Genomic DNA, 24942 nt, shown 5'->3' with positions numbered 1-24942 from the left:
TTGTGAGCCTAGCTTTTAACGGCTGAGCCATCTCTCCAGCCCTCAAAGCCTGAGTCTTAACTGGGATGGGAACGACTCGGGCTTTTATTCATGGGACATTTGCTGTGTGTTCTAACAGTCCCATGAGGTAAGCACCTTTAGTTTCAATAGGGGAAGCTGAGGCTCAGAGAAGCAAAGTAGCCTCCCTCGTTCTCCCTCTGTCTGTCCCTCTCTCCTTTCCTCCCTCCTTCCATCTCTTCTTTCCTTCCGCAGGATCTCAGGTAGCCCAGGCTGACCTAGATCTGGCTATGGTGATTTTGAATTTGTGACTCCTGCCTCCTGAGTGCTGGGTTACAGGCATGGGCCACCATGCCCTGTTTTATGTGAATCAAACCCAGGACTTCATGAATGTTCCGTAAGCACTCTACCGACTCAGCCACCTTACCAGTCCCCCTTTTATCTAGTAATTTATCCTTCAGTACCCATAGATTGAGCCGAGGTTTTGTGCCAAGTTTCAAGGATGGCAGGGAAGAAAGACCACCTCTTACATCCTCTAACAGTGACAGTATTCTGGAGTCGGTCACACAATGGCCCTGGTGAAGTTCAAATCCAGATTTATTTCCAAATCCTTGCTTTGGTTCAGTATACAATCCGAGCTCAGAGTCGGGTTGGGCTGTGCCCCTGTTGTTGCTGGACTTTTCCCCATCTCAGCCTCTTTAGGTAAAGTCTGGCGCCAGCACCTGTCCCAGGTGAGTCCTACGAGGTCCCGAGCATTGCCGGAAAGTGACGAACGGCTTCGGCAGGTGGGGCGGGGCCGGGGAGGGGATGGGCTTGGGGTGGGGCCAGTCAAAGCGCCCCGAGTCCCACCGGATCCGGGATCCGAGGCTGGTGCCCCGCGCCCCGCGCCCCGCACCGCCATGGGGGCCTGTCTGGGAGCCTGCTCCCTGCTCAGCTGCGTGAGTGCCACCCCGTTCCTGCCGCGACCCCGCTCACTTTTTCTCTACCTTCTTCCTCCAAGTACTTTCTTCTTTTTGCTTCCTCCAAACTTGCCTTTCTGGGACCCTACCGGCGCCCTTCTTATCCTCATCCCGCAGTCGCTCCGCTTTGGCCGCGGTGCGCCGGACAGCTGGTGTCGCGGATCGAGTGACCGCGGGGGAGGGGTGGGGCGCGGCGCGGCGCCCTGGGCGCCGCCGCTCAGGGAACCGGGACACTGAGGCCAGCAGCGGGTGCGGGGAGCCCCGCGGCCACTGCTCGCTCCCCAGCTCAGAGCGCCCCCCGGGTGCGTGGCGCGTCTCTCTCAGGGGTGCGGGACTCTTTGTGTAACTGGCAGGGTTCCGGCCCCACTGTGCCTGCGTTTCTGTCTTTCTGGCAGAGCGTCCGTCATTCTGTCTGTCCCTGTCGCCTGGCTCAGTCTGTTCTTTTGTGTTTGTCCCGTTCACTTCTCTGGGGTTAGGGCTCTGTCTGTCTGTCTGAGCGTCATAACCAGCTCCGTCTGCATCCTCTCTCGGCGCGCAGTCTGGCCCGCTCACTCTAGGGCACTCTCCCTGGAAGCGCTGGACCCTTCCCCTCCAGCTCAAGATGGAAAGGGGATGGGGGTTGGGTGGGAAGAAGCCCCCCTCTCCCACCCCGCTCTTGAGCGAGGTTGGTGTCGGTTGTCACTGACTACCTGTGCCAAACTTTGGATTTGGGAAGACCCAGAAATCGAGGGACGTTGTGTGTACCCACCTGGTCGCCAGTGTTGGGGACCAGGCCGGTGGCCAGCTCTGTTTTGGGGCAGCAACCAGCATAGGGGAGGGGATTCAGCCATACCAGGCTGGGAGGCCCCTACTTTCCCTTTCCCAGCCCCCTTTCTTCTCCTTCCTCCCCTCATTAAATCTGAGGTTCTTTCAGACAGCTCCCTCCCCCTCTGGCCCCACACAAAGAGGGGCGGAGAGGGGCTCTGGCTGGCTGCTGAAGGAAGGTTTAGGACTTACATCCTTTGTCCCTGATTTGTGTGCGTGTTAGAAGCGGGTGCCCAGGCGAGAGCTGGGCATCTAGAGGTTTTCTTTGTAGCCATTTTCTGAGAGTGAGCTCAGACTGGGGAGGCAGTGGAGTGGGTCCCTGGACACTGTTCTTGTCCTCTCTTGGGCTTCTCTTTCCACTGAAGTGTGTGTGTGTGTGTGTGTGTGTGTGTGTGTGTGTGTGTTGCGCCCTACCCTGAGATGAGAGTAAGGCTATTGCTTCCTGATGCCCATACCCCTTCCTGGGACAGGTTTGCTTCCTGGTTAAGGGGGGAGACCTTCCCACTCACAGGCCACAAGATTCCCATCTGGTCTTGCCTGGTTACCCGTGCTCTACTGGGAGAGGGGTTGTGAGGGCAGTTCTGCCAGTCCTTAGCTCTTTATCTCTGAATGCATGAGCTGAAGGCTACCTCAGTACCTCCCTTGGTATACCCTTGCTGATATGGACAGATAAGAGGTGGAAATTACCACCCAGCTCCTGTGTATCAGAGAGTGGGCATTGTGGGAGCTGTTGTCACCCTGGAGGAGACATAGGTGGAGAATTCCATCTGGAGAGCAGAGCCAAGAACTGCTCTGAGTCACCCAGTCTGCAGTCTACAGAGCTGAGGCCAGCCAGGCTTGCTCAGATCCTCAGCCTACAGGGAGTTAGCTCTCTCCCCTCAGGTTGCACAGTGAAAGCACAAGGGAATTCAGTCAGGCTTAAAATCTGAAGCCAGGGAGCTGAGAGATGGCTCAGCAGTTGGAATCCACGTCGGATTCCCAGCACCCACATGGCAGCTCACAGCGATCTGGAACTCCCGTTCTAAGGTATGCGATGACCTCTCTGATCGCCTTGGGCACTGCGTGCTTGTAAGCATGCACATGAAAAAAATCTAAAATGATTTTTAAGAGTCTGAAGCCAGATGTAGTGAAGACACATGTCTGCCATCTCAGTATTCAGAATGTAGAGGTATTAGTTCAAGATCGACTTCCACTCCGTAGTGACTTTCAAGCAAGCCTGGGATATATAGTCCCTGTCTCAAAAAAAAAAAAAAAAAATCTCACTCTTGGTCCAGGTGTCATCTCTTCCACACCCCCACCACACTCTGGGGGGTGGAATTGGAAGCTACTTTGTGTCTAACATCTGTAAAGGATACCCCTGGCTTTGTTTCCGTTGACATTTAGAGTGCCAGGTGCTGTACTAAGGTCCCGGATCACGCTGTTTCACTGATTCTTCCTGAAGCCCTCTGGCATTGCTACCCTGTTTTAGAGATGATCATGCCAACAGAGGCTACGGCTCACTCTGTCCTTATTATAGGTCGGCACCTAAGAATTGAGCTACCTTGTGACTTAGGCCCAGAATTGCAAGAAGGATATTTATTTATAAATATTTACTTTTCTTGCTGCAACAAAATATCCAACGAAAGCAATTGAAGGAAGGGAGGATTTATCTTGGCTTCTAGGTGGAGGGTTCTGTCTAGTAAGACAGAACAGACTTTGTGGCAAGAGCTTGTGGCCGCTGGTCACACGGCCCCAACAGTCAGGAAGTGGAGAGAGATAGATGCTTGTACTCAGGTCTCCTTCTCTTCCTTCAGCCCGGGACTCTAGCCCATGGAATGTTGTCATCCACATTTACATACGTCGACCCACCTTGGTTATACCCTCCTTATAGACATGCCTGGAGGTTCGTCTCTCAGATTATTCTATATCCTGTCAAATTGACGATCACCAGTAACTGTCACTCTGTATATGTGTCCTTTCGTTTAATCTCCACAGAAGACCCTAGTGTCATGATTGATATTTCCATTTCTGGCTGGGGTGTGACTTCCTTGGTAGAGTACTTGCCTAGTGTGGACGAAGTCCTGGGTTCGATCCCCAGTATGGCATAAACTAGGCATGATGGTATATACCTATAATCTTAGCACTTGAGAAATGATGGCAGGATCCTGCCAGGTGGTGGTGGTGGTTCACACCTTTGATCCCAGCACTTGGGAGGCAGAGACAGGTGGATCCCTGAGTTTGAGGCTAGCCTGGTCTACAGAGTGAGTTCTAGGGCAGTGAGAGCTGACACAGAGAAACCCCGAATCAAAAACAAACCAAAAACTAAAATTTTAAATTTTAAATGAATAAAAAGAGGGATCCGAAGTTTTTGATCATCCTTACCTTGAGTCTTGTGCCTGAGAATTGGCTCAGAAAACCCATCTCCATTTTGCTGATGGAGAAGCTGGATCAGCGAGATTCAATGATTCCCTCACAGTGGAACAGTATTAGGTGGTGGAGTGAGATGTTCCCAAATGCCAGCAGCACCATGCTAACAGGAAAACTTGCCCCTCGGGAGTGAAGGTTTTAAAGATTTATTTATTTGCACGTGTGATTGTGTGCATGCACACATGTGCATCTACAGAAGCCAGGAAAGTGTCAGATGACCTCTCTACCTTTTCCTTCGGGGGCGGATCTCTCCTTGAACCTGGGGCTCATGTTTTCTTGGCTTAGGTTGGAAGCCAGCAAGCTCCAGCTATCCTCCTGTCTCCACTCTGCCTAGAAGCTTGGTTACAGGTGTTCATGAGACCCATGATTTGTTCTGGTGGGTTCTGGGTGCTGAACTCTGATCCTCGATGACAGTGGAAAACACTCTTAACCACTGAGCCATCCCTCCTGACCCAGGAGAAGTTCTGGTGAAAAGTTGGGAAGACCCCAGGACTTTCTGGGTGCCTGGGTTGATGGGAGATTTTTGTGTTCTCTGGTTGGGATCCAGATGTTCACTTCTGCCTGGCATTTGCACTGGACAGGTGAGTCCTGCCTTAGAGGAGGGGATAGGCTGGGCTCACAGAGGGTGAGTCACACAGCCTGGACAGCCTGCAGGTTTTTAGGGACAGTTGTGCATTTGAGCGACTGTACAAGGCATGGGCTTAAACCCCAGCTTGGCATATTCCCACCTGCCCACTGTGGGCCGCACATAATCTTCTCCATGTCCATCGGAGGAACAATGGGACCCACCCCTCACCTGTGTAGCAGGACTGGGAGGGTGCAGGGACACATTTTACATTAAGCTGGCGTGTAGCAGCCAAGCCATAAACAACACACAGTGATGAGTTGCTGAGACTGCCAATGAGGAAGTGGGGATACCAGAGACACCACAAAACTCAGAGCTGTCTACATGCAGACCCTGAGCTTGGCTAGTGTCCTTCCCAAGACCCTGTTTCATAGATAAGGACACTGAGTCCAGGGATTGGGATGAGAGAGAGAAAGAGGGAAGGAAGGAGGGAGGGAGGGAGGGAGGGAGGGAGGGAGGGAGAGAGAATGCTTTCCCCAGATCAAAGCTGAAAGAGTTAGGACCAAGCTGGCTCAGGAACCGCCCTGGAGAGCTGTGGGACCATCCAGCTGACTCTCCTGTGATTGGAGGCTGAGGTGGCTTAGCCAGTGGAAGTGTAGTTTGTGGAGGCTGCAGAATGCATCTCTGTGCCAGGTTTTTTGGCTTTTAAATAGCAATGAAATCATACCAGGTTATACAGTATAACGCCTACCATTGGGGTCTTTGATCTTTGTTTTAGTCTTTAAGGGCCTTGTCATTTATCTTAGACAGTCCTAGTTAAATGACCCAGCCTAGGCAAGTGGCATTGTCAGAGTGACTGTTGTCGGTTCTGGCACTCGGTGATAACTGCCATCCTGTCTCCTGATGTCAGTTCTCTCTTCTGGGTGACTCAGAGCAGCCAGTGACTCTCTCCACCCCTCCTCCACCATCTGCCTCCTCATTCTGGGGCCACAGTTTTGTCACGACTCTTCTTGGCAGTGAGTTCCTATAACTTTTGAGGGGAAATCCAAACTCCGTGGTGTAAACTTTGAGGAAAGGCTACCTCCCAGTACCACTCCAGCCAACCCAGAAGTCCTGAAGATACAGTGCAGTTTGTGGGTGCTGTCTCTGCTCTCTTGTCCTTCCCCCTCTCTTCCCCCTCTTGCTATCCCCCTTCCTTCTTGGTACTTTGTTTTCTTGAGACAGGGTCTCACATCGCTTGGGGTGGTCTTGAACTCATGTAGTTGAGGATGGCCTTGAACCCATGATCCTCCTGCTTCTGATTCCCACGTTCTGGGTGTACTCACATGGGCTATCACCTCCAGGTCGGTCTGTTTGCATTGCTGGGCATCGAACTCAAGAGCATCGTGCACAAGGCAAGCGCCCGGTGCCTCCGAGCTCTAGTCTTGATTCCCAGTTGGGGCAGCAGGCTCAGGAAGATGAAACAACTTGCCCACCCCACCCCACCCCACCTTTCCTTCCTTTTCCCTCCCCTTTCCTCTTCTCTTTTCTCCTCTCCCTTCCCCTCCCACTCCCTTCTCACTGTTTTTTTCTTCTCCCCACTCCTTCAGGGTCTCACGTAGCCCAGGTTAGCCTCAGACTCACAATGTAGCCGAGGATGACCTTGAACAGCTATTCCTCCTGTGAACCACCTCAGCCAGGGTCTAAACCAAAGCGTTGTGCAAGTCAGGCACCAGCTGAGCTGCATCACGGCCTTCCGCTTTGTACTGTGACAAAATACACACGGACTGACAAGGCAGCCACTAGTTCCTTTGAGCCGGGCCTCAGTGTGTGACCATGACTGACCTCAGGCAGAGGGGCTCAAGGGGCTCCTGCCCTGGCCTCCCTTGGCTTCATTTTAGTCAGTTTTCTTACAGTTCAAGAACATCACAGTTGTTCATACTGAAATGGAGCCATTTCCAGCACCGTCTGCAGCGTCTTTTCACCTCCACAGACTGAAATCCCTGTGCATGTTGGTTCTTCAGTCCCTGGTCCCCCACCAGCTCACCGAAACCCCCTCTCAATGAATTCAGTGGGTTCCTTATACCATGCCTGTCCTCTGTGCTTGGATTATGTCAACCGGAACCGGGTCATGCAGGCTGTAGCATGCGGTGGAATTTATTTATTTATTTTGTGACACATCTCCCCGTGGGGCCCAGGCTGGCTCTGAATTGTCTCTGCCTTCCAAGTGCTTGGGTTTACAGCCATGCACCGCCACACCTACGTGTGTGTGTGTGTGTGTGTGTGTGTGTGTGTGTGTGTGTGTGAGAGAGAGAGAGAGAGAGAGAGAGAGAGAGAGAGAGAGAGAGAGAGCGCAAGTTTGAAGCCAACCAAATAGCGCTGTTTCTGCAGGGTTGAAGACTGAGTTAAGTCTTGTGCCAACTTAGCACTTAACTACTGGGCTGTGTCTTCAGACATTAAAATTTATTTTTACTTTGAAATAAGATCTCACTAAGTCACCCAGGTCAGCCTCGACCTCACTCTGTAGCCTAGGCTACCCTGAGCTGCAACCTTTCTGCCTTAGCTTCTTCTTCTTTTTTTTTTTTTTAAAGATTTATTTTTTTATATTTGTGAGTACACTGTCACTCTCTTCAGACACACCAGAAGAGGGCAGATGGTTGTGAGCCACCATGTGGTTGCTGGGAATTGAACTCAGGACCTCTGGAAGAGCAGTCAGTTCTCTTAACCATTGAGCCATCTCTCCAGCCCCCTGCCTTAGCTTCTTGAATAGCAGGTATTCACGCCACATTTGGCTAAAACCTTTATTATTTTTATGTTTGTGAAAGCAGCAGATGATAATCTAATTTCACGTGCACATGCACGAGTACACACATGCACGCACACACACACACGCACACACACACACCACACACACACACCCCTACCTGCCCCCACAGTAGAACAATCCTGTTGTGGAATACCATGATGTGAATGACAGGCACCAGGTTGTCAGCTTCCTCCTGTTATTTCCTGACAGGGACAGCCCCATAGTGCACTTCCGGTGTTCCTGTGAGCTCATGGGTCTCTCTCCTGTCCAGAGGCCAGTGTGTCTTTAGGAAGGGGATCTAGTGGAAACTGGTCCAGACAGAGCCAGGGTGTCTGGCAGATCAAATGGGGTGGATTTGTGTGCTGGGCAGCACTGTGGTGGGCCCGTGTCTCTCTTTTTTTTTTTTTTTTTTTTTGGTTCTTTTTTTCGGAGCTGGGGACCGAACCCAGGGCCTTGCGCTTCCTAGGTAAGCGCTCTACCACTGAGCTAAATCCCCAGCCCCGCCCGTGTCTCTCTTAACCTGGGCCCTCTGGGTATGCATTAGGCTCCAGACACGCTGAGGTTTCAGGTATCAGGAGCCCCCCCCACCCACCGAGGAGCATCTGGGTTTTGACCTCTATGAACCAGAGCGAATTGAAGCTGCATCTTGAGTGAACCTGGTGGCGTGTCCATTCCAAGTGTCACAAAGAGAAAGTGTACCGAGTCAGAGGTGGGGCCTAGGTGGAGTCACGCATGTGAGGTGGGAGGGGTTTCCTCCAGCCTAGTAGGGATTGTTTGCTTGACTGACAAGGTTAGAGATTAAACAGCACTCTCATCTGGGAGCCTTAGGCTGGGCAACGGTGTGTCTGTGCAAAGCCTGGCCCGTGGCAGCACAGTCTCCTAGGCTGACTTACAGACCTCGGTTATATGACACTTTTTTAGGGGTGGTGAAGGGGGTAAGTGGGCTGGCTTCAAATGCACTGTTTAGCCCAGATTAGTTTTAAACTAATGGTCCTCTTTCTTAGCTCTCAGGCTCTTGCGTGCTGGAAATTATGGGATGCGTGGCTGTGCCCTGCATCGGTTTCACTTTCTCAGACAGGAAGTGTGCTGTGCGTGGATGGAGTGCTTTCCACCGGCCCCGCAGCTAACCCTTCCGATCACTTCTGTCTCCCAGCTTCCTTGCTGTGAAGGTGTTGCTGTATGACCTGTGCTAAGCCCTTTAACCTTTAACCTCATCATCCTCATGTGTAAAATGAGACATCTCTCAGGCTCATTCCAAGATGGCTATAGCTAGGAGGCTGGGCTTCAGGGAACAACCGGAAGGTGTGGCCGGAAGTTGCCGGAAGGGCGGAGCCTGTGACTTGGACTGGAGAACAGTCTTTGTGCGGCATTCAGCATCCTTGTTGCATTTGGCCTTGTTAGTGACAGAGTTTCCCAGGACGGTTTCAATCTGAGAGAAGAGGCAGATGGAAAGGCAGCAACAGTGTTGTGTCCCAACGGATCCAGAAAGTTCTCAGAGGAGCCAGAGCCTCAGAAGCTTCAGTCAGTCAAGTTGATCCTATGGATGAGGTCGTTTCTGCATTTGGGGCTGTGTACCCTCAGAGGATGCCCACTGTCCTGTGGATGAAAACCAGGGTCCCATGGGCAGGCTGCATGTCTGGTCCCACCACCATGTCAGAGGACACACCATGCCTTCTCCATACTCCTTCCTCTGATGCCCTGGGGTAGGAGTGCTTTCCCCTCTGGCCCTGGCATTACCTCCTGGTCCTTTAGGTCCTCACTTTACGCAACTTCCTCAAGGAGGCCTTCTAAGACTTGCCATTACCCAGTCAAAACCAGCCTGGTTAGCTTTGTCATAGAAGTGGACCTGAATAGTTTATTAAATGTGGACAACGTTTGGTGTAAGGTCTTAAGATCCACCAAAGACTGTTGCTCTTGGGTTCTTAAATACCTGGGTGAGGACTTGGACTGTTTGTGGCTGGCCAGGGAGGCTGTTTCCTCAAGGCTTGTGCTTGAAGGGACTGGCTTTCCAGAGGAGAGAGTCTCCCCTTCAGTGACTCAGTTATGGTATAGCCTCCCTATTCACTCACTCAGTGGTTTCAGCCCAGGAAAGCTGCAGGTTGGATGGTGGGTGATGGGAAGCATTACATCACCACCTGCTGCCCAGAATGAGGTCAGCCCCAGGCAAAACACAGCTGCAGAGAAGTCTCTGTTCCCGGTGTTTGGGTGCCTGCCTTAGCACGCATCTGGTTCCTTACTGGACACTTCAAGTTCATTGGACACGTAGTTTATGATTCTCTAGTAGGTTCCCGATATCATGTCTGGGTCTGATCCTGTGAACGAAGCAGACCAAAATAAATAAATAAATAAACAAACAAACAAACAGGTAAATAAATAAATATCCGTCCTTGTTACAAGGAAGGTACAAAGAACATTAGAGTCGTAGAGAAAAATGAACCGAGGAAGAGACAGGGCTCTCAAGGAGCTTGCATTCTGTCTGTCTGACTGTCTGTCTGTCTGTGACAGGTCTCATGTCACTGAGGTAGGCCTCAAACTCACTACATAGCTGAGGCTGGCCTTGAACTCTTGATCGTCCTGCCCCAAGGATTATAGGCATGAGCCACCACACCTGGCTGGGATTTACAGTTTAAACACCCAAGGCCGGAGAGATGGCTCAGTGGTTAAGAGCACTGGCTGCTCTTCTAGGGGTTCTGAGTTCAATTCCCAGCAACCACCTGGCAGCTCACAACCATTGGATCTAAGAGATCCAATCCAATGCCTTCTGGACTGCAGATGTATATGCAAGCAAAACATCAAATGTACATAACATAAATACACCTTAAAAAACAAACAGGGCTGGAGATTAAGAGCACTGACTGCTCTTCCAGAGGTCCTGAGTTCAATTCCCAGCAACTACATGGTGGCTCACAACCATCTGTAATGATATCTGATGCCCTCTTCTGGTGTGTCTGAAGACTTACATACACAAAATAAATATTTTTTTAAAAATGTCTTTAAAAACAAACAAAAACCAGTTTTAAACACCTTGCTTCATTCTCAGGACTACCTGTGACTACCGTTGTGACACCCCCCACCCCGTTTTATGGAAGATGACAATCATCAGTGACAGCTGGCCCTCTGGATTTCTTTTTAACCACTCCCCCTTAACGATAAAGAGTGTGTCCCCAGTCCTCTTCTTCTGCCTATGGGCTTTGTGGTCCTGCATGGATTCAGTTTTAGTCCCTAGCTAGAAGGTTAAATGAGTTCATTACAGACTTGACGACTTGGATGCGGCAGCTGGAGGGTGGGGGGTGCTGCGTGCTCACGTGGGGAAAGGGACTAATGAGGCTACCGTTCCTGTTTTCCCTAGGCATCCTGCCTCTGTGGCTCTGCACCCTGCATCCTATGCAGCTGCTGCCCCTCAACCCGCAACTCCACGGTGAGCCGCCTCCTCTTCACCGGCTTCCTCTTCTTGGGGGTGCTGGTGTCTATCATCATGCTGAGCCCCGGAGTGGAGAGTCAGCTTTACAAGGTGAGTGTCTGGAAAGGGCTAGGGAGGCGCCCGGACCGTTCCACCCTCCACAGGCAAAGGTAGGTGGTTGAAGTTCCTGGTACCGATGTTGTGCAGGTGGCTGGGGTAGGAGGACACCTGAACAGGGTGGATCTCCGCGGAGAATCCTATTCGTCACCGCTGCCCTCTACAGGCAGGTCCCGGGAGTGCGTCTCCCCGAGAGTGCTGAAGCCCAGGGTGGGAATCTTGCCTTGGTCTGTGCATAGGTGTGGATCCCTGCGGAGTCCGTCGAGAGACCGACTCTCCCGGGGTTCCGTGGGCTTCTTAGGTGTTCTACAGAAGGCAGGAGGGGGAGACCGTTCTGGGAAGCAGGGCTTCACACGTCGCAGTATTCAAACAGAGTAGGTGATGGGAGTGGGGTGGTGGTGATGGCGGGGGCGTCAGGGAAATGGTCACCTAGGCGGGAGCCGTGATGGGATTGGCACCTGGGTGGCCTTTCTTAGTGTTCAGACCAACGCGGGATGGGAAACATGCCTTAGAGACGGAGGCAGGCTCAGACTTGATGAGAGACTGCAGGGTTCTGGTGGGTGGGGTCCTCAGTCCTCCCTGTTGTCTCCGCAGCTGCCCTGGGTGTGTGAGGACAGGGCCCAGCAACCCGTGGTCCTGCAGGGGCCCCTGGACTGTGGCTCCCTGCTGGGTTTCCGCGCTGTCTACCGTATGTGCTTTGCCACAGCAGCCTTTTTCTTCCTCTTCATGATGTTAATGATCTGCGTCCGCAGTAGCCGGGACCCGCGAGCAGCCATCCAGAATGGGTGAGGGGTGACCCTGGCACACTCCCCCTGTGGGCTTTTCTCCCCAATTCCTGACCCAGAGATCTCTAGACCCCACCCATTACAAGCCCGAGGTCAGCCTCAGCTGTTCCTAGGAGCCGTCCACACTCCCTGGGGCTGGTTCTCCTAGCCTGGCTAGCCAGCCCCTAGGAACAAGCATGTCTGGGTTTTTATGTCATGACTGGAGATGAAATGTCAGTCGTCCTGCCTGCAGGACAATCACTTCACCAATTGCACTATCTCCCCAACCCCTACTGGCATCCATTTTTCAAATGAGGGAAAAGCTCAGAGAGGGTAGCCGTTTACCTGAGCTCACACAGCAGTTTAATAACAGTTTCATTGCTTGGTTCTTCGCACTGACCTGAGCTCCAGGCTTTTTCTCAAAAAGGGAAAGAACCTATGTCTATCAGATCCCCAGGAAGGCCCTTCACCTCTCCCCCACCCTGCTTCTTGCGGGGGTGGAGTTTCTAGGCTGCCTCTGCTTTGGCTCTGTATGTCCCTGTGGCCCACCACTCAACTCTCCTGCTACCCACCACTCAGCTCTCCTCGTTTCTCCTGCAGGTTTTGGTTTTTTAAATTCCTGATCCTTGTGGGAATCACCGTGGGTGCCTTCTACATCCCTGATGGCTCCTTTCCCAAGAGTAGGTGGCTCCAGGGACAGCGGAGGGGAAGGGCAGCAAGGAGGGTGGTGGGTGGGTGGTAGGGTGGGTGGCTCTTTGCCTTGGCATCTCATGGACTCCAGGTAGCAGCTGGTCCCCCACACCCCCTTCACTAGATAGCATCCTGCTGCTTGGCTTTGACGCCTTCGGGTAACTCAGTCTGGGGGACCATCTGTCATGAGCTCTACTTGGCCAAACCAAGAGAGGGGGACCCTACTTTTCTGGGTGTCCCCCATGCAGAGTATGGTATTAGGGACAACTGGATGAGTCTGTGTTCGAGAAAAAACACCTGACTGAAGTTATGCTAGAAACCCTGGGGACCTGCTGTCCTCACAGCTGCTCCTGTGGCCCCAACAACCTGCCTCACAGCCCTCTCCCCACAGTCTGGTTCTACTTTGGCGTCGTGGGCTCCTTCCTCTTCATCCTCATCCAGCTGATCCTGTTCATTGACTTTGCTCACTCCTGGAATCAGCGGTGGCTGTGTAAGGCCGAGGAGTGTGATTCTCCTGTCTGGTACGCAGGTCAGTGCCGTGCTGGCCTCCACACCGAGGGCTTCGGTGCCTCACGTATCGGGGTCTGGAGTTGAGGAAGTCTGGGGAGAGGTGGAGGAAGAGACTGACTGTGGGAAGCTGCCTGAGGGACCGTGAGGGGGGTGAGGTCAGTAGCTTCTGTAGGACAGACTGCACACAGCAGAAAATGGGCCAGGCTCTTTTGGTGGTGACTTAAGTATACTTTAAGTGGTGTCTGGTCATTGAAATCCTAGCAGCAGATTGCCCTGCTGAATTTCTGGCACTTATTGTAAGTCTGCAAGAAAGGCTGGGCTAGCACCTATTGCTCTTCTAAAATATGACGACGTGAGTTTATATTCGCAGAACCCACACAAAAAAGCACAATGTGAGCTGGGTGGTGGTGGCACATGCCTTTAGTCTCAGCACTTGGGAGGGAGAGGCAGGCCTCTGAGTTCAAGGCTGGCCTGCTCTACAGAGCATTCAGGACAGCTAAAGGAACATGGTCTCAAGACAAAAGAAAGAAGAGAAAGGAAGGAAAGAAGAAGCCACAGAAGTATGCTGTTAACTGACTGCTCACAGGCTCATGCTTAATTAGCCGCCTTACACAGCTGAGGACCACCTGCTTAGGGAATTGAGCCGCCCACAGTGGGCTGGGCCCTCCTACACCGATTAATAAGCAAGGCAATCTCCCACAGACGTTGGCTTCCCACAGGTTGATTTGATTTGGACAGCTCTTCATTTGTGACTCCTTTTTCAAGTGACTCTAGGCTTTGCCTAGTTAACAGTTAAAGTTAACTATGACAGTGGCAAAAATGATGAAAGTGTTTGTCACACAAACCTAGTGACCTGAATTCGGTCCCCAGAACTTACATAAATGTGGGAGAAGAGACCCCTTAGAGAATCCAGAGTTGTCCTCTGACTTTCACATGTGTGCCATGGCACATGCGCCCCCACACATCAACACACACACACACACACACACACACACACGCACGCACGCACGCACGCACGCACATGGGCAATAATAATTTTAAAGAGATTAAAGGCATGTGCCACCACAACCCAATTCACATTGTGCTTTTTGTGTAAAAAAAAAAAAAAAAAAGGTAAAGAAGCTAGATATGATCCTCACACCTGTAAGCCGCATTTGGGAGGTGGGAAAAGGAGGGTGGAGAGTTCAAGGCCAGCCTCTACTAAATAATGAGTTGGAGGTTAGGCTGAGCTACATGAAACACACCCCCCTCTCAAAAAACACAATAAAGGTCCCAGCGTGGTGACACATAGCTTAATCCCAACACTCTGGAGGCAGAGGCAGATGGATCTCTGTGAGTTCGAGGCCAGCCTGGTCTACAGAGTGAGTTCCAGGACACCATGACTGCATAGAGACGCCCCATCTCAAAGCAACAGCAACAGCAGGGGCAGCAGCAACGGCAACAACCACCAAATCAACGAGACTATTTTAGAAAACGGAATGTTGCGGTTGGGGATTTGGCTCAGTGGTAGAGTGCTTGCCTAGGAAGCGCAAGGTCCTGGGTTCGGTCCTCAGCCACAGAAAAAAAACAAAACAAAAAACAAACAAACAAAAAAACCAAAAAACAAAAAACCGGAATGTTTTGAGTTTGAACTGGAGCCTGGGTTTATTGCTGGATTAGTCGTTGTTAACTATTTTTCTAGATTACAAAATTGTAGCACATTCAAGCTACAAGGCTGTCGAAGTTGTCTTTAGACAGAGATCAAACATATAATGATGTATAAAGGCTGGGTCTCATATTCTATGTGGTCTTGAGGTCAGCAAAGGCTGTCGCATCCCCTGGGACTGGAGTCACGGATGGTCGTGGGCCATCATTCGGGTGTCGGGAACTGAACCCTGTAAGGGCGAAGAGTGCTCTCGAGTGCTGATCTGTAGCCATCTCTCCAGCCCTGCAAATGCCTTTGAATGACAGCGGAGCAATGATGTCTTCTACAGCGTAGTTAGTATTTATTGCACTCAGCGTCACCTCCACATAGCACGAAAGTCATTATGGGTTGGATTGGGAAGGAACTCACTAAGGCGCCGTGGGAAGCCACTCCGTATGTTAGGAAACTGAGGCCTGTGGTAGGAGAGCAGCTTGGGTGGTCGGTGCTCCTTCCTCTGCCCCCTGCATCTGAGCATTGCTCTGCGCCCTTCCGCCCAGGCCTTTTCTTCTTCACCTTCCTCTTTTACCTGTTGTCCATTGCCGCCGTGGCACTGATGTTCGTCTACTACACGGAGTCTGGTGCCTGCCACGAGGGCAAGGTCTTCATCGGCCTCAACCTCACCTTCTGTGTCTGCGTCTCCATCATTGCTGTCCTGCCCAAAGTCCAGGTGAGCCTGCGCATTGGGCGAGCAAAGCCTTTTGCAGATGTTCTGCCTGCATGTACGCCTGCACTCCAGAAGAGGGCGCTAGATCTCATTACAGATGCTTGTGAGCCACCGTGTGGTTGCTGGGAATTGAACTCAGGACCTCTGGAAGAGCAGTCAGTGCTCTCAACCGCTGAGCCATCTCTCCAGTCCTACGGAAGTGCTTTTTTTTTTTTTTTTTTTGGTTCTTTTTTTCGGAGCTGGGGACCGAACCCAGGGCCTTGCGCTTCCTAGGTAAGCGCTCTACCACTGAGCTAAATCCCCAGCCCCCGGAAGTGCTTTTAACAGTGCTGTGCCCCTCTCTCCTGAAGTGGAGAATGTCCTTTTAGGGTTGCTGTCAGGATGGAGTTCTGACTAGGCAGATAGGTTTCAAGTCGACTCCAGCTGTTGCTATAGTAACCAATGTTGTACCAGTCAAGAAAAATGATGTTCAGAGTTCAAATGGAGGTATTGGGGAATGGGGTGCAATTTCCTGACATCCTGTCCCAGACACTCTGTGACAATGGACAGGACTGGCAGAATGGTCCTTTGTTCTCTAGAGAGTCTCCCTAACCCCTGAATATACCCACAAGGACTTCCCAGTTTGGATCTCAGCGTTCACAGGTAGCTTAAGTTTTGTGTGTGTGTGTGTGTGTGTGTGTGTGTGTGTGTGTGTGAGAGAGAGAGAGAGAGAGAGAGAGAGAGAGTAAGTGTGTGTGTAAGTGTGTATGTGTGTGAGTGTGTGTGTATGTGTGTGAGTGTGTGTGTGAGAGAGAGTAAGAGTGTGTGTGTGAGTGTGTATGTGTGTAAGTGTGTGTGTGAGAGAGAGAGTAAGAGAGTGTGTGTGTGAGTGCATATGTGTGTGTGTGTGTGTGTGCGTGCACGCGTACTCATTAGTTCAGAGGTTGGGAGCCTCTCTTCTGCTCAGAGCCTTCATTTCCCATGGTGAAGGTTGGAGCCTGTGAAGGGAGATGCACATGGGGCTCATTGGGTGGACACCTGCTGTCACCAGGCTCTGCTGTGAGGAAGTACAGGAAGGAGGAGGGGAGGAGACAGCCGTTACTGGCACCTGTCACCTGTGTCTCTCACTCCTCAGATTGTCATCTCTGCTTCACTAAGAAATGAATGGGCTTAAAGGAGTAAAAGGGGGTGGGGATGGCTCAGTGCCAGCGTGAGAGTCTGGATACCCAGCATCAAGTCAGAAAGGTCAGGTGTGCTTGTAACCCAAGAGCTGGGAGGCAGGGACTGCCAGTCCAGTCACATTGGTGAGCACCAGGTCCTACTGAGAATCCTTGTCTCTCAAAAAACAAAGGCAATGATGGTTCCTGAGGGACAACAGCCTAGGTTGCCCTCTGACCTTCATCTGCATGTGCACACACACACACACACACACACACACGTGCGTGCACACACAAACACATGCAGACTTTCTCACACAGCCACTCTCAAACACACCCACATGCACACACTCACACACATGCACACACTCATATATACACACACACTTGTACACTCACACTCATGCATATATGCATACATATTCACACACACAAACACACATACACATTCACACACACACTCACACACTTATACACACATGCATACACTCATACTCACGCACATACATACACATTCACACACATATTTACACACATACACACACATGCTGACTCTTTCTCACACACACACTCTCAAACACACCTTCACGCTTACATACACTCATACTCACGAACACACATACACATTCACACACATACACTCACACACACAGTCATACACACTCTCATACACATGCATAAACTCACACTCACACACATACACATTCACACACACACTCACACTCATGTTCTTTCATACACGCACAAACATACAGACACACAGGTACGTGCACACTCACACACACACATACACTCACACACTCGCCCATATGCATGCTCTCTCTCACACCGTCACTCACTCACACACATACCCTTCTGCAAGAAGAAGAAGAGGAGAGTTAGCAAGGCTAGTAAACAGTGGGGCTGGGATTCGAATCGAGGTTGTGCATGTGGAGTTGGGGGAAATCCAGCAATAGGACTCAAGGCCAAACAAAAGGAGTTTAGTTACAGAGCTTCGTGGATCACAGGCAGGGAGCTGGTAGGGCATGAGTTACCATAGCAGGAGCCCAGGGCCTCATTTCCCTCTCTCCAGCTCTCCCCCCTCTCCCCCCAGGCAGAGGGGCCAGCAATATGTCTGGTTTCAAAGCCACAGAGGGGCAAGAGGTTTGAATGTCGGGGTGTCTGGGGTGTGACAGTGGGGTATGGGCAAGTGAAACTGAGCAGACAGGAGAAGCTAACCTGAACTTTTGCAGAAGAAAGGGTGCTGGTTATCTGGGGGTTTCAGGAGAAAGAATTAGGGTTCCAGTTTGGGGTGGGAAGGAGTGGTGGGTGGTCTGGTGCGCTGAGTGGCCTGGGCTCTTACCTTTGAACTTTTATTGCCAGAGTGCCCAGCCTAACTCAGGTCTGCTACAAGCCTCTGTCGTAACCTTGTATACAATGTTTGTCACCTGGTCTGCCCTATCCAACGTCCCTGGTGAGTGTGTGTCAGGCCGCTACTCCAGTGCGGCCTCCTGAAGTGTGAGGGACATCGCAGGTGTCTGGGATACCCAGAGGCACAGGGTGTGGGTGTGGGTAGAGGGTGGGGTGGGGTGGGGGTAGGGGTGAGCAGGAGGTTCTCATCTGCTCCTGGAATTGTTTGTCTTTCATTGTATCTGCCATGTGCTATCTGCTGCTGGGCCTTAAAAGGTCAAGTGTGTGTGTGTGTGTGTGTGTGTGTGTGTGTGTGTGTCTGTCTGTCTGTCTGTCTGTCTGTCTGTCTGTCTGCCTGCCTGCCTGCCTGCCTGCCTGCCTGCCTACCTGCCTGCTTGTCTGTCTATTCTCTTTAGTCAGCTCTCTGGCTGTCCTCAAAGTCCCCTGACTCCTAGATCTAGTCAGCTAAAGGTTCAAGGTGTCTGTGTTCCTTTCCCAGACCAAAAATGCAACCCTCACCTGCCCACTAAGAACGGGACGGGCCAGGTGAGCCTGGAGGACTACAGCACAGTGTGGTGGGACGCCCCGAGCATTGTGGGCCTCGTCATCTTCATTCTGTGCACCTTCTTCATTAGGTACCACGGGCTTGTGCTCTGGGAGGGGGTGCTGCGTGGGGAGGGAGGGAGGATCGGGAGCTTTCTACGGCTGTGATAAACACCACAACCAAATCCAGCATGGTGAGGAAAAGGCTCGTTTGACTTATACATTTCAATCACAGTCCACCATGGCGGAACACTGCTCCCTGGGTTCGGTCCCCAGCTCCGAAAAAAAAAAAAAAAAAAAAAAAAAACCAAAAAAAAAAAAAAGATAGTTTGCTTTCTTATACAATCCATGCCCATCAGCCCAGGGGTGGCGCTTCCCACAGGAGGCTGGGCCCTCCCACATCAATCATTAATCAAGAAAATGGCCCTTTTAGTTGGCTCTCTCCCCGGGGATTGAACTCAGGTCATCAAGCTTGGCAGCTGGTGACTTGACCCTCTGAGCCATGTCCCCGGTCCTGTTTATTCTTTTTTGTGAAAAATTTTTTCTTATACCATTCATTAAAACAATGCTATGGGGGTTGGGGATTTAGCTCAGTGGTAGAGCGCTTGCCTAGGAAGCACAAGGCCCTGGGTTCGGTCCCCAGCTCCGAAGAAAAGAAAAAAAAAAAAACCAATGCTATGGACCAATAGAAACAGAAAAGGAATCAATGTATTAAGACACAAGCTGTAGGGATTGGGGATTTAGCTCAGTGGTAGAGCGCTTGCCTAGGAAGCGCAAGGCCCTGGGTTCAGTCCCCAGCTCCGAAAAAAAAAGAACAAAAAAAAAAAAAAAAAAAGACACAAGCTGTAGACAATTCCAAGTAAGGGGCTGGAGAGATGGCTCTGTTGTTAAGGTTCCCGGGTTCAATTCCCAGCACCCACGAAACAGCTCACAACTGTCTGTAACTCCAGTTCCAAGGGATCTGGTACCCTTGTGTAGACAGACAAGCAGGCAAAACACCAATGAACATAAAAAATAATAAGATTGAAAAAAGAAAACTCAAATTAAAAGGAACTCCCAAGTGTCTAATGCACTGACTCCTTCATTAGCCAATGGAAAGCCCAGGAAAGGCCGGCACCCAGAAAATAAAGTCCAGGCCTTTTAAAAGGTCTCCTTGCATATGTGAGCATGACGTGTATGTGGAAATGCATGGACCACGGCACACATGTGGAGGTCAGTGGAGTCTGTTCCCTCCTTCACATGGATTCTAAGGAAGAAACTCAGTCACCAGGCTTGTGCACCAAGCCCTTTTACCTCACCGAGCCACCTTGACAGCCTATGGCATTGTTTGGCTTTCTTTTCAATGCTGAGATCAGGCCGGCCGGGGCTTTGCTTGTGATAGGCCAGTGCTCTGGTACTGGCCCCTTTGCCCCGCCTTCTTTTCCATAAACATGAAAGCAATTGCTAAAACAAAATCCCTAAGACTAGTAAAGTTTCAGGTTTCCAGACATGGCTCACGCCTGTAATTCCAACCTTTGGGAGGCAGAGGCAGGAGGGAGGGTTGCTGTGAGGTTTAGAACAGCCTGGGCTCTATCGTGACTGAGTTCCGGGCCAGCGTGGAATACGTCAGACGGTCATACAAAACAACCAGAGTTCCGGGATGATGGTGCAGTGGATAGCGTACGGCTGCGTGAACATGACGGCCCGAGCGTGGGTCTCCAGCATATACCTGAAGCACACTACTGTGACCCTTGCCCTGCAGGGTGGGAACAGGGGCAGTCTCCGTGAATCTGAAATGTCAACTCCCAGGACCAATGAGAGACCCTGCCTCAGAAAAATAAAACAGCTGAGCAGTTGAGGGGGAAACCTAACATCATCTGGCTTACACAAGTGTTTACACACACACACACACACATGCACACATGCACAAACCACACACGCATGCGCACATATATGCATGCGTGTGCACACACATACAATGTTACTACAGGCAAGGACACCCACATATACACACGCACACATACACATACACTCTCCACCCTCAAAAACAATTGTATAAATTTCCTTCCATTGCTGTGATAAATACTGCAATCAAAAGCAACTTGGGAGGAAAGGATTTACCTCAGCTTACGCTTCCAGGCTACAACCATTCCATCGTGGAAAGATGTCAGAACCAGGACTCGAGGTGGGGACCTGGAAGGAAGCAGACGCTGAGGCAGGAGCTGTGGAGGAGCATTGGTTTCTGACTTGCTCCCTATGGCTTACTCAGCCTGCTTTCTTCTATAGTCCAGGGCCACCTGTCCATGGTGGCACCACCCACAGTGAGCTGAGTCCTTCTGGCGCCTCCTGCTTTGGCAATTAATCAATAAGATGTCCCAAAGACTACCTAGAAGCTGTTCTGATAGAGGCAATTCCTCAATCGAGGTTCCCTCTTCCTAGAAGACCCTAGTTTGTGACAAAAACTTAATCAGTTCTTAGTTTGGTGATTTTCAATACTTGGTACTTGGTACTCAGTACTCCGTACTCAGTATCTAGCACCTGTTCTGGGAATGGTACAAATACTAGTCTATACCCTGTTCAGAGCATTCGTGAGACACGTTGAGGAGTCCAGGGTTCACAGAGGGTGTATTTTACTTGGGGACATAAGGAATTGGAGTAGAGCTGAGGGTCTGAACAGTTTGTTGGTTCCTGGGAAGGAGCCAAGATCACCTAGTACTGTGACCGGTCCCATAGCTCGTGGGACCACACCCTGCTGTGTCCGCCCATCTCTGTTAGCGGCCCTAACAGCCTGCCTTCCTCTCCCACAGCCTGAGATCCTCTGACCACCGTCAGGTGAACAGCTTGATGCAGACAGAGGAGTGTCCAGCAGAAATGGTGCAGCAGCAGCAGGTGGCCGTCGGTGACGGCCGAACCTATGACAATGAGCAGGACGGTGTCACCTACAGCTATTCCTTCTTCCACTTCTGCCTGGTGCTGGCCTCCCTGCATGTCATGATGACACTTACCAACTGGTACAGGTATGCCGCAGTGGCCTGGTGGGTGGCAGGGCCCCGCCAGCCCCAGGTGTATTCACCGTGTGCTTCCTCCAGCTGCTCCTGGGTGTCCCAGTCTCTGCTTGGAGCTTGGGAACATAGGTGGCAGGGTCTGCCTTAGATCCCCATAATCCAACCCTGCTCTGCCTTAGTTCCCCTTCTGTGCCTTCTTGGCCCAGCTTCTGATATGTTTGCTCAGAGGCCAAAGGGGATAGTTAGGAGGCGAGGCTGGGATGATCAGGGCGACTATGTTTGCAAACCAGGCCTGGACTGCGGGGGAGTCCGGTGTGGGATGCATGGACGGGCAGGATTAGGATGGGGCTCAAAGTCAGACTCAAAGTCTGAATTAAGAGTCAGAGTCATCAGGCAGTGTTGACACATATCTTTAATCCCAGCACTCAGGAGACAGAGACAGAGGGATCTCCGTGAGTTTGAGGACAGCCTGGTCTACAGGAGAGCCAGAGAAACTTTGTCAGGACTATTGGGGAGCCATAGTTTGTCCATATACACTGGGACTAGGTCCTTTGGTGAACACTGAGGTTCAGAGGCAATCAAACCAGCAGAGGGGCAAGGAGCTGAAGTTGGAGTAATAAGGTTGGGGGCCAAGGCCGAGTTATTGGATCAAGAACCAAAGTTGGGGAAAAGCAGGGTTAAAGTTAAGTTCATCAGTCCTCAGGGATGGGGAGCCAAAGAACTCGGTGACAAGGTCCTAAAGACAGGGCTTCTCTGTGTGGCCCAAGTGGGCCTTGAATTTGAGATCCTCCTGCCCCACTTCCTGAGAGGCTGGGGTTTCAGGCCTGGGCCACTGACCTTTGGGCTTTTTTGTTTTACTTTTGTCTCACGCAGCTCAGGTTGGTCTCACACTGATTCTGTAGCGAAAGGTGGTCTTGAACTCCTGATCTTCTTGCCTCTGCCTCCCAAGTGCTGGGATTATAGGTATGCATCAACAGGCCTGGCTCAGGGTGACAAAGGGAGGGACCAGGAGTCAGGTCAAGTCAAGGTCTCAAACTAGAGTCAAGGCTGGAGTTGAGGTCAAGTTTGGGTCTGTGGTCCAGGGTCATAGGTCAGGTGTCTCCAATGTGAAGCACAGAGCTTGGAGTTAACAGGGTAAAAGCCAGGGTTGAATTTAGATGTCTCGGCCTGGCTCATTGGGTCAGGGAACAAGACGGAGGTCACAGGATTGCGGACCAGGCTCATGAACCGATGGTGTGTTCCAGCCCTGGGGAGACCCGGAAGATGATTAGCACGTGGACCTCGGTGTGGGTGAAGATCTGTGCCAGCTGGGCAGGGCTGTTCCTCTACCTGTGGACCCTGGTGGCGCCTCTGCTCCTGCCCAACAGAGACTTCAGCTGAGAATGCCCTGCAGCCTGCCTACCTGGTGCCTTGGGGCTCAACAAGGGCCAGCCCACCGCTGGCCACACTTACCCACTCTCCTCCAGGACCTGCCCGAGTCAGGATTCTCCATTCTCAGTGCCTCCGGGGTCTGTGGGACATTGTATTCTGATTGAAGCCCCACCTTCCTTTGACCATGGTCATGCGTACTCACCCCTGGGACAGAAGTAACCCCCGTTCTTAGGGTCCCGAGAAGAGGGCCTGAAAGGAGAGAGTGGTCCAGAGCTGCTCAGCTGATAGGGGTACCCACCTTATACACTAAGGCCTGTGCTCGGGGCCTCCAGAGCCCACCCCCTTCCTAGACCATGTGCCTTACTGAGTCTCTAAGACTTCACCCAATAAACATGCCTGTATCCATGTGTGCTTTCCATGTCTTGAGCTCCTCAGCCCTGGTGTGAGGCCCCACCCCTCCTTAGCCAACCTGGGAGCTGGGGCATCCCTGGAATGAGGGTCTTGGAGAGGGTGATGAGCTGGACAGGGCTGGCCTCAGGACACTTGTTTACAGTGTCTGCTCAGGAACTCCACTCCCTCTGCTCCCCTCAGCCCCGAATTCATAGTCTGGACCTCACCATACCCTCCTGTAAGCAAGCGCAGCAGTAGTCCTTGGGCTTGATGCCATGGGAGGCCAGAGAAGACCCACAACATTCCTGGACCTTGAAATACCTGAGAAAGGACTTGTACTTTGGGGCCACCAAGCCTGCCTGGCTCTGAGGAGGCCAGGGCACCTAGCTCCTCAATGATTAGAGGAAAGTGTGCTGCCTAGTTGGTCAGGGGCTTCTGCAATGGTTTAAGAAGTGCGGCCTGTGCACCAGGCTCAGCCAGAGATGCTCAGTGGTGTGATGGTCACAGACAGGTTCCTGTCACGGCACTGCGGGTCATGTGCCCCGCCCATTTATGGGTGTGGCCTGTGGATGGGTGTGTCCTGTGGGTGGCATGGCCTGTGGATGGGTGTGGCCTGTGGGTGGGTGTGGCCTTAGGTAGTTCTTTGAAGGTCTGCTTGGGTTCTGACTACAGTCTTGCCTTGGCGCACAGCGACTTCCTAGCTACCCCAAGGTTTTGGGGAGTATAGCGATTCAGGTAGACATCCTGAAAACAGAGCAGGAAGCATCGGGAGAGAGGAGTGACAATTGCTGAGGTACACAAGGCCAAGAATGAGGGGCTCAAGGGCAAGTACAAACTGGGGTGCCGAGGGCATGTGGGGTCAAAGGAGAATGAGGAGATAGATGTGGGCGGCATGGTACTCAGGGGCTGTGGGGAGACCAGGCTATCCCACAGACAGAGAGGAGCCACCGGGAGACTGAGCTGGCAGAAGGCCTAAAGTTGTGAGCTGATGCTGGGATGCTCCCCGCTGAATGGTAGAGTCACATTGCAGTTTAGACAGATTTCCCCGGGTGAGGTGGGACTGGTCTGTGTGAAGCTGAGGAAGGCTCTCTCACTAAGGCTGGGTCTGGAGGATACGCTTGTCTCCCAGCCTCTCTGTGTGAGGTTGTCAGAGCAGCAAACGTGTTATTCTTTCCTTCAGGAGAACAAATGCCCAGAGGGTTCCTTGTGTATTTGTAGAGGTGGTCGATTGGCGGGTGTGGTGGCGCAGGCCTTGAATCCCAGCATTTGTCAGGGAGGCAGGCAGATCTCTGTGAGTTCCAGGCCAGCTTGGTTTACAAAGTGAGTTCCAGGACAGCCAGGGTTACAAAAACAGGACCCTCCCAAAAACAAAAACAAAAACAAAAACAAAAACAAAAACAAAAACAAACCCAAACAAACAAATAAAAGCACCAAACCAAACCAAAACAAAAAACAAAAAAATCCACAAAAAACAAAAGTGGTTGTGGTTGTAGGTTTGTTAGCCCCAGATCAGTCAGTAAAGCATTCAGTCCAGGGGCTGGGCTGGGCCTTGCTTGTGGCATGGGGGAGGGGTAGAACAAAGGGCCTCGGTTCTAGGTGGGTGAAGGACTTCCCCTTGTCACAGGGAAGGCAGGTTGTTGTCACTCTCCTTAGCCTAGTGGTGAGGTAGAGTTGTCACCGCCCGCCTGGACAGGGAACCTGTTTAGCTTCTTCTCCTGTTGCCCAGCGACCTGGCTTCCACCCTTCCTGTCTGAGCCTCCTCTGTTCTTGCTTCCGGTCACCCA

The 24942-nt window shown here is 51.6% G+C and overlaps 1 protein-coding gene across 1 annotated transcript; it reads left to right on the top strand.

The window, feature by feature from the left end:
- Window positions 1-851: 851 nt before the first annotated feature.
- On the top strand, window positions 852-23173 carry Serinc2 (serine incorporator 2). The gene is given in 10 exon segments (NM_001031656.3): window positions 852-935; window positions 10866-11027; window positions 11628-11818; window positions 12398-12477; window positions 12879-13016; window positions 15179-15348; window positions 17844-17934; window positions 18370-18505; window positions 21200-21409; window positions 22642-23173. Coding segments are annotated over 10 exon segments (1353 nt in total). The 5' UTR covers window positions 852-896; the 3' UTR covers window positions 22778-23173.
- Window positions 23174-24942: the final 1769 nt, after the last annotated feature.

This window comes from Rattus norvegicus, chromosome 5, assembly GCF_021556685.1.
Source record: "Rattus norvegicus strain SHRSP/BbbUtx chromosome 5, alternate assembly SHRSP_T2T, whole genome shotgun sequence".
NCBI lineage: Eukaryota > Metazoa > Chordata > Mammalia > Rodentia > Muridae > Rattus > Rattus norvegicus.
This window is presented reverse-complemented; position numbering and strand designations above follow the sequence as displayed.